This window comes from Hypomesus nipponensis, chromosome 21 (genome assembly GCF_054491055.1).
Source record: "Hypomesus nipponensis isolate SF chromosome 21, ASM5449105v1, whole genome shotgun sequence".
Lineage (NCBI taxonomy): Eukaryota > Metazoa > Chordata > Actinopteri > Osmeriformes > Osmeridae > Hypomesus > Hypomesus nipponensis.
In genome coordinates this window covers 12,602,112-12,615,622 of record NC_140381.1, presented here as the reverse complement: position 1 = coordinate 12,615,622, position 13,511 = coordinate 12,602,112, and the positions used below count along the sequence as shown (strand labels likewise).

The 13,511-nt window shown below is 42.2% G+C and overlaps 1 protein-coding gene and 1 long non-coding RNA gene across 2 annotated transcripts; one reads left to right on the top strand and one right to left on the bottom strand.

The window, feature by feature from the left end:
- Window positions 1-1,008: 1,008 nt before the first annotated feature.
- LOC146238047 (uncharacterized) lies at window positions 1,009-9,826 on the top strand. The gene is made up of 2 exons (XR_014740608.1): window positions 1,009-1,054; window positions 9,658-9,826. It is a non-coding gene; the product is annotated as an uncharacterized LOC146238047 (long non-coding RNA).
- Window positions 9,827-12,198: 2,372 nt separating this feature from the next.
- Window positions 12,199-13,497, bottom strand: LOC146238046 (uncharacterized). The gene is made up of 2 exons (XM_084685361.1): window positions 12,913-13,497; window positions 12,199-12,644 (listed from the first exon to the last, which is right to left on the bottom strand). The coding sequence occupies exons 1-2, from the start codon at window positions 13,477-13,479 to the stop codon at window positions 12,522-12,524; spliced, it is 690 nt and encodes a 229-aa protein (XP_084541487.1). The 5' UTR covers window positions 13,480-13,497; the 3' UTR covers window positions 12,199-12,521.
- Window positions 13,498-13,511: the final 14 nt, after the last annotated feature.

The following is a 13,511-nucleotide window of genomic DNA, read 5'->3' as shown; positions in this document are numbered from 1 at the left end:
AATTCGCATCAGCTGTGTGCTTGGCCATCAAGTTGTATTTCAGACTGGACGTGCTGCGATGATAGCTCAGTTTACAACGACAAAACACACAGATCACTTTGGTCTTGTCAATGGAACCATTTGGCAACTTTTTAAAAGTAAACGATTCAGAATCTTATTGGCATCCATTTTGGCGTCTCGCGCTCGCCACCCACTCAAAACGTAACGTTAACTTACTACCAGAGAATGTCTAATATCCGTAAACGGGCTCTGCTACTACACTTAAGCCGGCTCGCAAGCCAAGCAAGTGTGTGTGGCGTGCCTGTTGTTTTGTTTCCGGTCTAGCTAGATCCGGTGTGGTGTTGTAGTTTTTCTACCGTCGGTAGTTGTTGCAACATCATGTGAAAAAAACTACAAAGTTTGCTTGGCCAAAAAGAGCGTTAATCGCGCGATAAAAAAATTGACGCCGATAATTTGGGTTTGCGTTAACGCCGTTAATAACGCGTTAAACTGACAGCACTAATTTAAAGTATAATAATACAATGAATTATCTCTTTGTCTTTACTTGTGTTTGGCAATAAAGGTTAAATATCCCTATTGACCAAAAAGTAAACATCCATATTGACCGACCATCCCCCTGTATCTGCATGAAATGGTTTGATCCTGCCTTAGCGCACTTATCGGTGACGGTGGTCTGTGAGTGGTATTAACCTGTTGGTTTAATGTCCATATAAGCTAGGCTATCTAGCTACCCAACAAACAAGGGACGTCCTGGGGACGTCATTTTGTTAGCTAGGTACAGTGTCATCACCACCACCTTTGAAACAAGCTGAACCCCCTTGAAACAAGCTATTCTAACAACGTTGTCACCGGCAGTAGTCTATTACAATTAGATAGAAAAGCGATTGAAACAGTACCATCTGGTAACTGAAAATATGCCCCCAAAAATCGTAAATAAGTTTGACATTTATTTATTGGGAAATGGCTAATTCAAAGAAGTTTGCTGGATCAGTAATGCCAAATACGACCATTTGATCTTCGACTAGAGCCCTGCACGGTGGAGAAGCTGACCTGGGTAAATTGTGCTAAGCTAGACTAGCTGCTGTTGCTATAGCCAAACTTAAAGGTGACATGACATGCTGTTTTTTGATGCTTTTATATAGGCCTTAGTGGTCCCCTAATACTGTATCTGAAGTCTCTTTCCCGAAATTCAGCCATGGTGCAGAATTATGTTTGTGTCACTAAATCAAATGTATTTTTGAAGGATGGTTAAAACCTAATAGGCTTTAAGGTGATATGCCTCTTAAGTACCTTGCAAAATTTCACCTTGATATGTCAAAATATGACTGAATTACAGCTGTTTGAACTTGGACCAAATCTGACAATGCTCGCCATTGGAGAAATAGAAATATAAAAAACTACGCCTCTCAGTAACCTAAGCCAGGACACATCCCCACTGATGCTAGGCATGATTTGAAATTCCCTTCCATGACAAGTTATGGCACTCCAAACAACCTTTAAAAAAAAACTATAAGTAAATTATTCTTTACAGCAGCAACCCAGTCATCCTGTTGTCCCATTTTCATAGGAAATGTACAAGCAGTTTAAAATTTGGCTGATCCTAACAATGCTTACCACAGGAGAAACAGCTTACTTTTTAAAACAGTAACTGAACATGACACTATTCAACACTGACAATGGCTCAATGGGCTGGGATGGTGACCTGTAAAGTATAAGGTAGTAGATTGCAGGCCCTAGAAGCGCTTAGTCGAAAGTTGTGAAATTTGGCACACTCATTAGGGACAGTCCCCTGGTCCAATTCACAAAGTTTCATGTCCCATACTTTGGCACTCTAGCGCCACCAACGGGTCAAAGTTGGAGTTGTGTTTACACACGCAACCTTTGAACCGTATGTCCCATTTTCAAAAATGAGGTACCATTGGATTCCCTGGATCAATGCGAGTGCAATGCACACCATGGCAACAATTTCCGGTTATAAAGATTTTCCGCTATTTCCGGTTTTATCAAAAACCTCTGAAAGCCTACTCCTCCTACAATTTTTGTCAAATCTTCTTCAGAATTACCAGAGATGATCTTCAGACCAAGCGTCACAAAAGTTATCGAAAATAATTTTGATGCTCACAACCGTTTGTCCGGTACAGCCAATCAAATTCTGCAGAAACGCCGCCAAACAGGAAGTGAAGTCATATCTCAGCAGTTCTTTGAGGCATTGACACCAACGTTGGTAAGCCTACTCGGAACTTAATTCTAAGGATGTCCTCCAAAAATGGTGTCATGTGACTAAAAGGGGGCGTGGCCGGAAGCATAAACGTGTTTTGGCTAAGAACTGTTGAAGTGTTTACCTTAATAAAGTAATTTCTTTGTCTCTTGATGTCTTGTGTGATATCAAGATTGAGCATTTTTAATATTTCATATTAACCGAATTGCCGCGGCCGCCATTTTGGATTTAATGGAAAAGTGTAAAAACCTTTTACACGCCCCAAATTTTGTCCAATGTTTACAAAATTTGGCAAGATGATCTTCAGACCAAGCTTCACAGAGTTGTCAGATGGATTTTCCATTTTCAAAACCGTTTGTTCGGTAGAGCCAATCAAAGGCGGCGGCGAAGCCGCAAAAGACACGTGAGAGCGTAACTCAGCAACCATTTGTGCGATTGTCACCAACCTTGGGTTCCATCGTTCCCACGAGGGGCAGAGGAGGCCTGTGGTGTTATACCAGAAAAAAAACAGTTTGAAAACTTGGTGTGTTGCAATGAGTGCAACAGGTTATTGTGACTTAATTGTTGCGCAAGTGCTATGGAGGCCATGTCCTGCTCTGGACTGCTTGGCCCCTCCATTGCTGCTTGCAGCTATATTTAGGATTCCTCCGTAAGGAGGAAACCTATTGTTATTGTTAGTTTTATTCTTTTTTTAATTTTTATTCTTGTACCATGGAAGTCAATGGCAGCCCCTAGAACCATATGGTAACTTTTTGTGAAATTTGGCCAGTCACTTCTACAGTTACACCAAGTTTCATGTCTCCCATTAGACCACTCTAGCGCCACCAACAGGCCAAAGTTGGACTTGTGTTTACACATGCAACTTTTGAACCGTATGACCATTGGTACCATTGGATTCCCTGGATCAAGCCGAGTTCAACGCACACCATGGCGTCGATTTCCGGTTATATAGATCTTCGGCTATTTCCGGTTTTATAAAAAACCTTTGAAAGCCTACTCCTCCTACAATTTTATTTCAATCTTCCCCAGAATTGGCATACATCATCTTCAGAGCAACCCTCACACAGACATTACTTTTATATTGGATTTTCAAAACCGTTTGTCCGCTACAGCCAATCAAAATCGGTAACAAAGCAACCAAAAAGGAAATTGGATCAAATCTCAGCAAATCTTTGAGATGTCAACACCAAACTTGGTATGATGACTCGGAACTCTATTCTGAGGATGTGCGCACAATTTGGTGTCATGTGATCACTGGGTGTGGCCGCAGGAAGCAAAAATGTGTTTTGGCCAATAACTATTGATTTGTTTGCCTTTATTGATTGATTCCTTTGTCTCATGATGTCCTGGGACATCCCGTGTGTGACTCATAATAATTTGTGATAATAGCCGAATTGATGCGGCCGCCATTTTGAATTCATTGAAAAACGTTTTTTCTCTACTCCTCCTACACATGTTGTCCAATCTTCACCAAATTTAGCAGAGATTATCTTCAGACCAAGCTTCACAAAAGCTAACACATGGTTTTCTGATTTTCGAAACCGTTTTTCCGGTACAGGCAATCAAAATGTGCCATTAAGCCAGCAAACAGGAAGTTGGGTTGTATCTCAGCAAATCTTTGATGGATTCACACCAAACTTGTGTGTACTCGATACCCTCTGGTTCGCAATTTTTGGAGGAATCCGCCATTACTGCTTGCAGTTATATTTATTCTTGTAATTTATCTCATGAACACATTGGTAAAAAGTTTTGAAATTTGGCATATTGATACAACATGCCACAACTACGGCCCAAACACAGACTGGCCCACATCAGACAATAGGGGGCGCCACAGGCCACGCCCAAATGTCAATTTTTCAGAGTGGTTGCATTTCCACCCCATTGCTCCAATTTTTCTGAAACTTGGTGTGCATGCCTCATTTTTCATGAGGAACAAAAAAGCCTCAAGGACCCATAAGGTCCGCCATGATGGATTTTCCTGTACTGTGATAATTTGGGAAAACATTCAAAATTCCTCTTCTCTTGAACCAAAGGTTTAATTGACTTGGAATTTGGTACTTATATGTATCATTGACGTATTAAAAAATGTTACTTAAGGCAATTGAATCAAGTGCAAAATGGAAAGGGGTGTATGTATGTAAATTTCCACATTAACTCAATATGTTCGTATCACTAAATCAAATGTCATTTTCAATGATGGTTTTTCAAACCTAATAGGCTTTAAGGTGACATCACTCTGACGTAAACAATTTCACCTTGGTATGTCAAAATATGATTGAATTAGAGCTGTTTCAACTTTCGCTTACCACAGGAGAAACAGTTTACTTTTTTATACAGTAACTGAACATGAAAATACTCAACACTGAGATTAGCTCACTGGGCTTGGACGGCGACCTGCAAGCATAAGGTCGCAGGAACAAATCCAGCCAAAGTTGTTTAGCTCGTCTGAAATTTGTATATCTGTTTAGTTAAACAGGATGACATCGTTCTGAAGTACCATGCGCAATTTCACCTTGATATGTCAAAAGGTCATTGAATTACAGCTGTTTAAGCTTTGGCCGAAATCGAACAAGACATGCTACAGGATATACAGTTTTTTTTAAACGTTTTTTTTAATATTTTTATTTTTTTATTTTATTTTTTTACAGAAACTGACCAGAAATTCTCAGCCTTGAGCAGCTCAATCAGTTGAAACATTGTACTGTAAAGCATAAGGTCACAGGTTCGAATCCAGGCATAGTATTTTGGCCTGTCATAATTTTTATTGCTTGTTTAGTTAAACTGGCAGACATCATTCTGAAATACCATGCACAATTTCATGCAATTCAACCTTGAAATGTCAACCGTTTCTTAACCTTCGTCCCAAAGCTGACAAAAAACGAATACTCATATCACGCAGTCGGAGTACTGCTAGATAATCAGCGTCAGATCCCTTGGGTACCCAGCATGCAGTGCGGCATGTCCAAAAACGCAAAGACTTGTGGAAAATAGTTTGGTTACAACAGCCTTGCGAGGGATTTCAGTTGTTGTGTTCATTCAATTAGATGTTTGTAATGTTATTGTTGGTTAGTTAATATAATCTTGTTGGTCACCCTGATTGTGTATGTTGTGTAGTTTAACTATGTTACACTGGCAGTAAATAATACATTTCAAATGAAAATCACTATATTTTGCGCCAGTTCCCTATTATTTAGCTGCACATTGTCCAACTAATGGTAGGTTTAATGACTGGTTGTCTAATTAAATATCCGTATACATATTTACATTAAAGACTATACGACCTAGGTCAAGTGTGATAGACAGACGAAAATGTCCAATGATACTAGACACAGAAATGGCTATATTTGATGGGCTTAGATGGTTTTGCGAGCAGTGTTCCCGCCTTCTTCTATGGAGACACTAGGGCCATGTCTACTACCGCGCACTTTACGAAGTATACTGCAATACAGTGCACTGCAAAACAGTGTACTTACATATTCAGTGCACTCCGTCGCTGATAAGTGCTGTTTCAAATGGAACACTTGCGTTAAACACTTGGCGGAAGTGACGGACGCAAATCTGCTCGCGACACCCGCGAAACCTGCCTATATGAACGCGATTCTCCACCCCAAGTGGAAAAGGTTGCCGAAAGGGCTCCTCTTCTTCCGCTACGTAGCCAAGATGGCGCCCGTTTAGGGCGAGTAGTGTCCATCGTTGTACACTGTTTTTTTGGACCGTTTGCAGTGCGTCATCCGGGTACTTTCAGTGCACTGAATTCTGCTGGTTTTGTGAGTGATGCGCCCTAAGCACTGAAAGTCAGTGCTCGAAGTGCACAAGTGTGCGGTAGTAGACACAGCTAAAACTTTTTTACAAGTACACAAATCTTTTTTGCAAGTTACAAATCTTTTTTGCAAGTACACAAATTTGGCCTTCTTCTACGGAGACACAAAAACTTTTTTGCAAGTACACAAATCATTTTTTACAGAGACACAAATCTGTTTTTGTAAGTTACAAAATCTTTACAGAGCTCGCTCTCCTGGCGAGGTATAACATGGTCCCGATTCTTGGGACACCACCGGAGAGAAAATTAGGAAATGACGTACTCGAATGAAGAGAGTTTGTGCAACTTCGGCTCTTTATCAGGAAATGACGTACTTGAATGAAGAAAGTTCGTGTAACTTCGGCTCTTTAAATCGATTGTCAAGAGCGTTTCCATGGCATTCAGAAATAGCTTGTGGGAATTTTCTTTACTCAACGTTGTCCTGAGGGCAGAAACGTTTGTGATTGGTTTAATCTGACAACCAATCACGAGAGAGGAGAGAATTGCAGAGGCGGGGCCTCCATTTTCAATCTTCAGGCGGCATTTTCAGTTGCGCACAGCAAAGATCAGAACTGGATATCATTTCAAATTTATAGCATTTATAAATTCAAAAAATGTGTAATCTTTTAATACCTGCCAGTGCTATCAACATTACGTGTGCCCATACATGTTAACCATAAGCGCTAGCTAAGCTAGGTAGTTAGCTAAGATAGCTACTCAAGCTTATAAGGTGAGCTAGAAAGCTTAGCTAAGCTAGATAGTCAAGCTAATAATGTGAGCTAGAATGCTTAGCTAGCTAGTCAAGCTAATCAGGTGAGCTAGAAAGTTTGTTAATGTACATTGCATTAAGCTTTACTGTACTAGTTTTCAAAAAAACAATGGCTATTTAGGGCAGTGTACTCTAATTTTATATATTTGGCTTTTCTTCATGGCTGTTTAGTCTCATCTGGTCCAAGGGCAGAGACCTGAGAATTGAGTTTCCCGCAATTTTGTCTGAGCGAATCCTGGTCTCAGGGCAGGTTGTCTGAGGGCAGGTGAATCTCCTGGTCTCAAGGCAGTAGTTGTATTTTTCTGTTCTCAGGGCAGGGAGTCAACTGTCTCCTCTGGTCTCAGGGCAGGTTGTCTGAGGGCAGGTGAATCTCCTGGTCTCAGGGCAGGCTGTCTGAGGGTAGGTGTATCTCCTGATCTCAGGGCAGAAGTTGTATTTTTCTGTTCTCAGGGCAGGGAGTCAACTGTCTCCTCTGGTCTCAGGGCAGGTTGTCTGAGGGCATGTGAATCTCCTGGTCTCAGGGCAGGTTGTCTGAGGGCAGGTAAATCTGCCCTGAGACCAGGAGATTCACCTGCCCTGAGACAACCTGCCCTGAGACCAGAAGATTCACCTGCCCTCAGACAACCTGCCCTGAGACCAGGAGATACACCTGCCCTCAGACAACCTGCACTGAGACCAGGAGATTCACTCAGACAAAATTGCGGGAAACCATGGTCTCTGCCCTGGGACCAGATGAGACTAAACAGCCATGAAGAAAAGCCAAATATATAAATTATACTACACTGCCCTAAATAGCCATTGTTTTTTTGAAAACGAGTACAGTAAAGCTTAATGCAATGTACATTAACAAACTTTCTAGCTCACCTGATTAGCTTGACTAGCTAGCTAAGCATTCTAGCTCAAGCTCACATTATTAGCCCTACTAGCTAGCTTAGCTAAGCTTTCTAGCTCACCTGATGGCTTGACTAGCTAGCTTAGCTAGCTACCTAGCTTAGCCAGTGCTTATGGTTTGAATATATGAATGCTTTGAAATGATAACCAGTTCCGATCTTTGCTGTGCGCAACTGAAAATGCCTGAAGATTGAAAATGGAGGCCCCGCCTCCGCAATTCTCTCTTCTCTCGCAATTGGTTGTCAGATTAAACCAATCACAAACGTTTCTGCCCTCAGGACAACGTTGAGTAAAGAAAATTCCCATGAGCTCAGAAATATACAACCGCGCAAATCGCAATTTATATCTGAAATGCATGAGCAGTCATCAAACAAAACAAGTACTTTATGTAGCAAGTTTTTTGTATGTTATTACTAGAATTTGGTTGTTTTTGAAGTTAGAAATTGTTTGCGAAGCAATTTGTTTTGCGAGTTTTAAATGACTAATAAGGCCGTCAGAGTTCTCCTTGATGCTAGCTAATGTTGTTAGTTATTGGGTTGATGCTAACGTTGTTAGTCACTTTTTTGCATTTAGTTACATGTAGGAACATCTATCTGTATTACATGCTAGACATATCCAATGTTTATCAGTGTTTATTATGACCAGACCATCCTCAAATCTCAAAGCAGAACTGCTATTTATCAGCCTGCCTTTCAGGTCCACAACCCCTGGTACCCTGAGTGTGCTTCCTGCCTACCAGCCAGTACCCAGTAGGGGTACTAGTAACCCCTACCCCCTGCTCGGCATCAGGTGCTGGGCCCAGCCTCCTGCTCTGCATCCAGTGCTGGGCCCAACCCCCTGCTCTGCATCCAGCTCTGGGCCCAGCCTCCTACCCCTACCTCCTGCTCTGCATCCAGCGCTGGTCCCAGCCTCCTACTCCTACCCCTGCTCTACGTGCTGGTCCCAGCCTCCTGCTCTGCATCTAGCGCTGGTCCCAGCCTTCTACCTCTTACCCTGGCTCTGCATCCAGTGTTGGTCCCAGCCTCCTACCCCTACCTCCTGCTCTGCATCCAGTGCTAGTCCCAGCCTCCTACCACTCACCCTTGCTCAGGATCCAGTGCTGGTGCCAGCCTCCTAGCCCTACCTCCTGCTCTGCACCCAGCGCAGGTCCCAGCTTCCTAGGCCTACCTCCTGTTCTGCATCCAGTGCTGGTGCCAGCAGCCTCCTACCACTAACCCCTTCTCAGGATCCAGCGCTTTCCAATTATTTTGATGTTGTAATCGCTAACCACTCTCAAATGAATTACAGTCCATGTTTGTGTGATTGCATAATTTTGTAACAATTGCCTTTTTGTTAGCTCAAGAAAATAATGTCCATAAAGGCCAGTACAGGACTGGTTGCCAGCCTGTAATGCCAGAGCTTTCTGCAGCTGGTAAATGGTTGCCATGCTCGGCATCCCCGGAATATCAGGACAATCGGCTACACCTGTGTCTTGTTTAATATTAGTTTATAAGTGTCTGTTTGTGGGTTGTCTGGTGCGAAGTGATCTTGTTTTCCGGTTCAGCCCGAGCCTTGTTAAGAATAGGTCTACTGTTACTGACCTTAGCTATTTGTCTTACTCCGTTTTGGATCTCCTGTATTGCTCTGTTTACTGTGTACCAATCTTTGCCTGTCCGACTATTCTAATAAATCTGCACTCTGCGCTTGGATCCAACCCCGTTTGGTACATCCTTACACAGCCACGCTGGTGGCGAGTATAATATGCCAATATAGTTAATATACAGCTATCTGTCTTTGTTTTTATAATGGAGACATTGCATTGCAAAATCTCTCAAATTCCTTAAGTGAAAACAGGGGAACGTTTACTGCATCAACACTGTGAGGGATCATCAACTCTTATAATAGTTTATGGCTTGACTCAGGAGGTTAGATTTTTATGAATTTAGTATCTCTGTTTATCAATTCTTTGTTTTTTCTTTGACTCAGTGTGTTGTGTTTCAGAATGATATAAAAATGGAGGTGGTCAGCTTCCCAAACAGCCCTGAAGAAGCCGGGGAGACATTCACCAGCCGCTCTGCAGCAAAAACATCTTAATAAAGCATCATTTTTAACATTCATGTCAAATTATTTTATCAGAGATAAAATAAAAAATGCAACCATATGAGCCAAACCTCGATCCAACAACTTATTAGAATGATGAGACAAAGACCCTGCATAACACGTGTAACCTGACCAAGCTATTCCTAATAGCCTAGTTGGGGTTCCAAATATTGTAGGTTCTATCAAGATCTTTTTGAACTACGTGCAAGACCACAGGGACAAAACACATCAATACAACACAAGTATAAGCATTATACATTGCAGTTGACTTTTTCCAGTCTAAATGAATAGACAGCACACTCCTCGTCTGCTATAATGTGTCATTACAGTAGCCTATACAACTATGACTTTTCTGACAGGGGCAAAAGTTATTGTGAAACAAGCCTAGCTAGTGAGTACTGTTGAAGCTCCCCGTCTCACGATTGTAACTTCTACAAACAAACTGGTGAGGTGAGCAGAGCTCTTTTGAAGTAACATGGCATCCAAGATGCGAAGAGCGACTCCAATCATTCTATCCCATGCTCCTCCTATATGTGATACATGGGGGAATTGAAGATCTATGAACAGCTTTGGTCTTGAAGGTCTGTAACTATGTATTCTATATTTATCTTCAGCTCTTTGCAGACTCCTATTAAATTTGTACCTTGATCTGAGTGGAACTTAGCCTGGCTGCCAGCCCAACTTCTCCCCGTCCACAAAAAAAATTGGTCGGGAAGTTGGGTCTGGAGGGTCTCGTATTGGGGAACAACTACAGAAAACCAGAATCTGGGCGTACCAATGAAATTGCCAGGGCGGGCTTTATACGATGATGGACAGATGATCAACAGTAACGTAATCACCCACGTCACAAAAGAGCGCTTAAGTGGAATTCGTTGAACAACATATTACGTTGCTCTGATTGGTAGTAGGTCTATCCAATTGAGCGAAGAGGCATTTGTTTTCCAGGCTCGTTTGAAACACGCCCCGTAGTCAAAGCGCAACGGAGAGTTCTCAGACTCATATTCTGACTAGAATTATGAGTATGACAACGTCAGGCTAAGTGGAACTGTTTCACTGGTCATCTGATGGATGTGAATCTTCTCAAAGTTTTTATTAAACTAGAAGTGGATATTGATTCTATTATTTAAATATGCACAGCTCTAGTGCTCAAACATGTGAATTGGACAGCGCTGCCTCTGGTACGATGTGTGACACGTGGATCTGTCTGGAAATCAACTGCTTACTTTACACTATCCACTGTCCAACAGACCGGATGGCACCCTCTGTGAAGTGGCAACCCTGGTGTGCCACTTCTACGTGGTAATTGGAGGAACACCCCCTGCAGGCACTCCACAGCATTTTTATATGTGTTATACCGTACTGCATAAAACTCATACATTTTAACATCTGTTGGGACTAGGGTTATGAAATTGAAAGATTGTGTTTAACTAACCCCAATTATTCACTGTACCAAGCCATGACTATTTACCATAAAGGAACTCAAACTCCTAACCCCCAGTACCAACAGGGGACAAAACCGCACCACCAAGAATCCCACATTTTGGGCTAAAAGTCCAAGTTCAGATGTCCATATTTCACATCAGGAACCAAGTAGAGCCTTCAGACTGGCATTGTTGTGGCACTCTTCTGATCAAGACCTTTCCAATGATGTATTTGGTGTCTTCGTATGACAACATTTTAATTTTCACCCTGCTGCACTAGACCTTGTGTCAGGCATAGATTTCACAGAGACATGAAAAGGTAAAATGCTTTTTTTTTTACTTATTGTTAAAGATTTAACCTGGGACTAAATACAACTCCCTGCCTGGGATTTTGTATTTAGACCAATATTGACACTTCACATAATTTCGGAACCACTTTCAAAGAAGATTATGTTTAATAATGCTAAGTGAAGGTTACACATAAAGACAGTTAAATGTTGACTTGTCGAATATTGATAATTTATGGCTTGTGTGTATATTTTAATTGTAATTGTTGACAAAGATGTTTAAAATAATGAGTTTGAAAGAAAACTACATTTCCCAGACCGCCGCCAACAAGTTTGAAAGATAATAGGGACCATATTTGTAGTCTGGTTTGTTCACTTTGGTTTAAGTGCAGATGATATAGTTATTAAATAGGAAATTACTTTAAAAACGTACCCTATAAATCACACCACGTGTTAATTATCCCCAAAATGTGAATTTATAATTTATGAGTTATACAGCCTACCTACCTGCTTATAACATTTATGTTATCAAGGCGAGCATAAGACGTAATTGTTCCGTACTCACAGAAGAAGCGTTGCTGGAGTAACCCGCTAATGGATACAGTGAACCTTCAATGACTAATGGATCCTCATCGTGGTAAAAAACATCTTTCTTTGGTATTGCTAATGGGCCCTTACCTAAATTTCTTGCCAAAACAAAAGAGGAATACTGAATGGAAATGAATGACTGAATGAACGTTAATAATAAATCTTTACTTTTCAAATGTATTACAAATAACACAAATAAATGAGGGTGCTGGTTAGGTGGTGGAGGTGAGGATGGAGCTGTGGAGAAAAAGAAGCTGAGGTAACCTAAATCAACAGCTCTGTAACATCAACATCTTAATAAATATTTATTATTTATTTATGTAATCAAATTATTATTCAATAATGTATCATTAGCTATTCAATACAATTATTTTGGGTGTCTAGATTTTTAGAGAATTTGTATTTTTATTCTTGGGTCTGTCCCGATGAAGGGTCTGTCCACTCGATGTCGGAGGCCTCGCTTTAGGCTTTAGGTCCTTGTCATCTGTGCTTCTCTCTGACTGTCTGCTGGCATCCAGGGCTTGTCTTCCAGAGGGCGCTCTACAGGGGCATCTGCTGCCCTCTCTCCCTGACTGTCCTCAACACAAACACACTTACACAGACAAACAAAACAAATGCATTATTTCACACAAAGACTCTCTTCTACACACAAACACACACACACACAGACGAACACAAACCTAATCACAACCCCACCTTACTTGCTCTTGCTCTCTGACTCTCTCTCTCACACACCTGTCCACTCTTGCTTTCTGTTGCTATATGTTTATTGTATGCACCTTCCTGCCAAAGTGAATTCCTGTCTGTGCAAACTTTCATGTCGAATAAAATCCCTTTCTGATTCTGATTTATTAGTTTACCTCCTGGATTCTGGGCAGGGGTTCGTGGTAGGAGGCTGGGACCAGCGCTGGATGCAGAGCTGGGGTTAGTGGTAGGAGGCTGGGCCCGGCATTGGATGCAGAGCAGGAGGCTAGGACCAGCGCCGGATGCAGAGTATGAAGCTGGGACCAGCGCTGGACGTAAAGCAGGGGGTAGGGGTAGGAGGCTGTGACCAGCGCTTGATGGAGAGCAGGGGTTAGTGGTAGGAGGCTGGGACCAGCGCTGGATGCAGAGCAGGAGGCTGGGACCAGCGCTGGATGCAGAGCATGAGATAGGGGTAGAAGGCAGGGACCAGCGCTGGATGCAGAGCAGGGGTTAGTGGTAGGAGGCTGGGACCAGTGCTGGATGTAGAGCAGGAGGCTGGGCCCAGCACTGGATGCAGAGCAGGAGGCTGGGACCAGCACGTAGAGCAGGGGTAGGAGTAGGAGGCTGGGCCCAGCGCTGGATGCAGAGCAGGGGGTTGGGCCCTGCGCTGGATGCAGAGCAAGTACGTCATTTCCTGATAAAGAGCCGAAGTTGCACAAACTCTCTTCATTCGAGTACATCATTTCCTGATTTTCTATCCGGTAGTGTCCCAAGA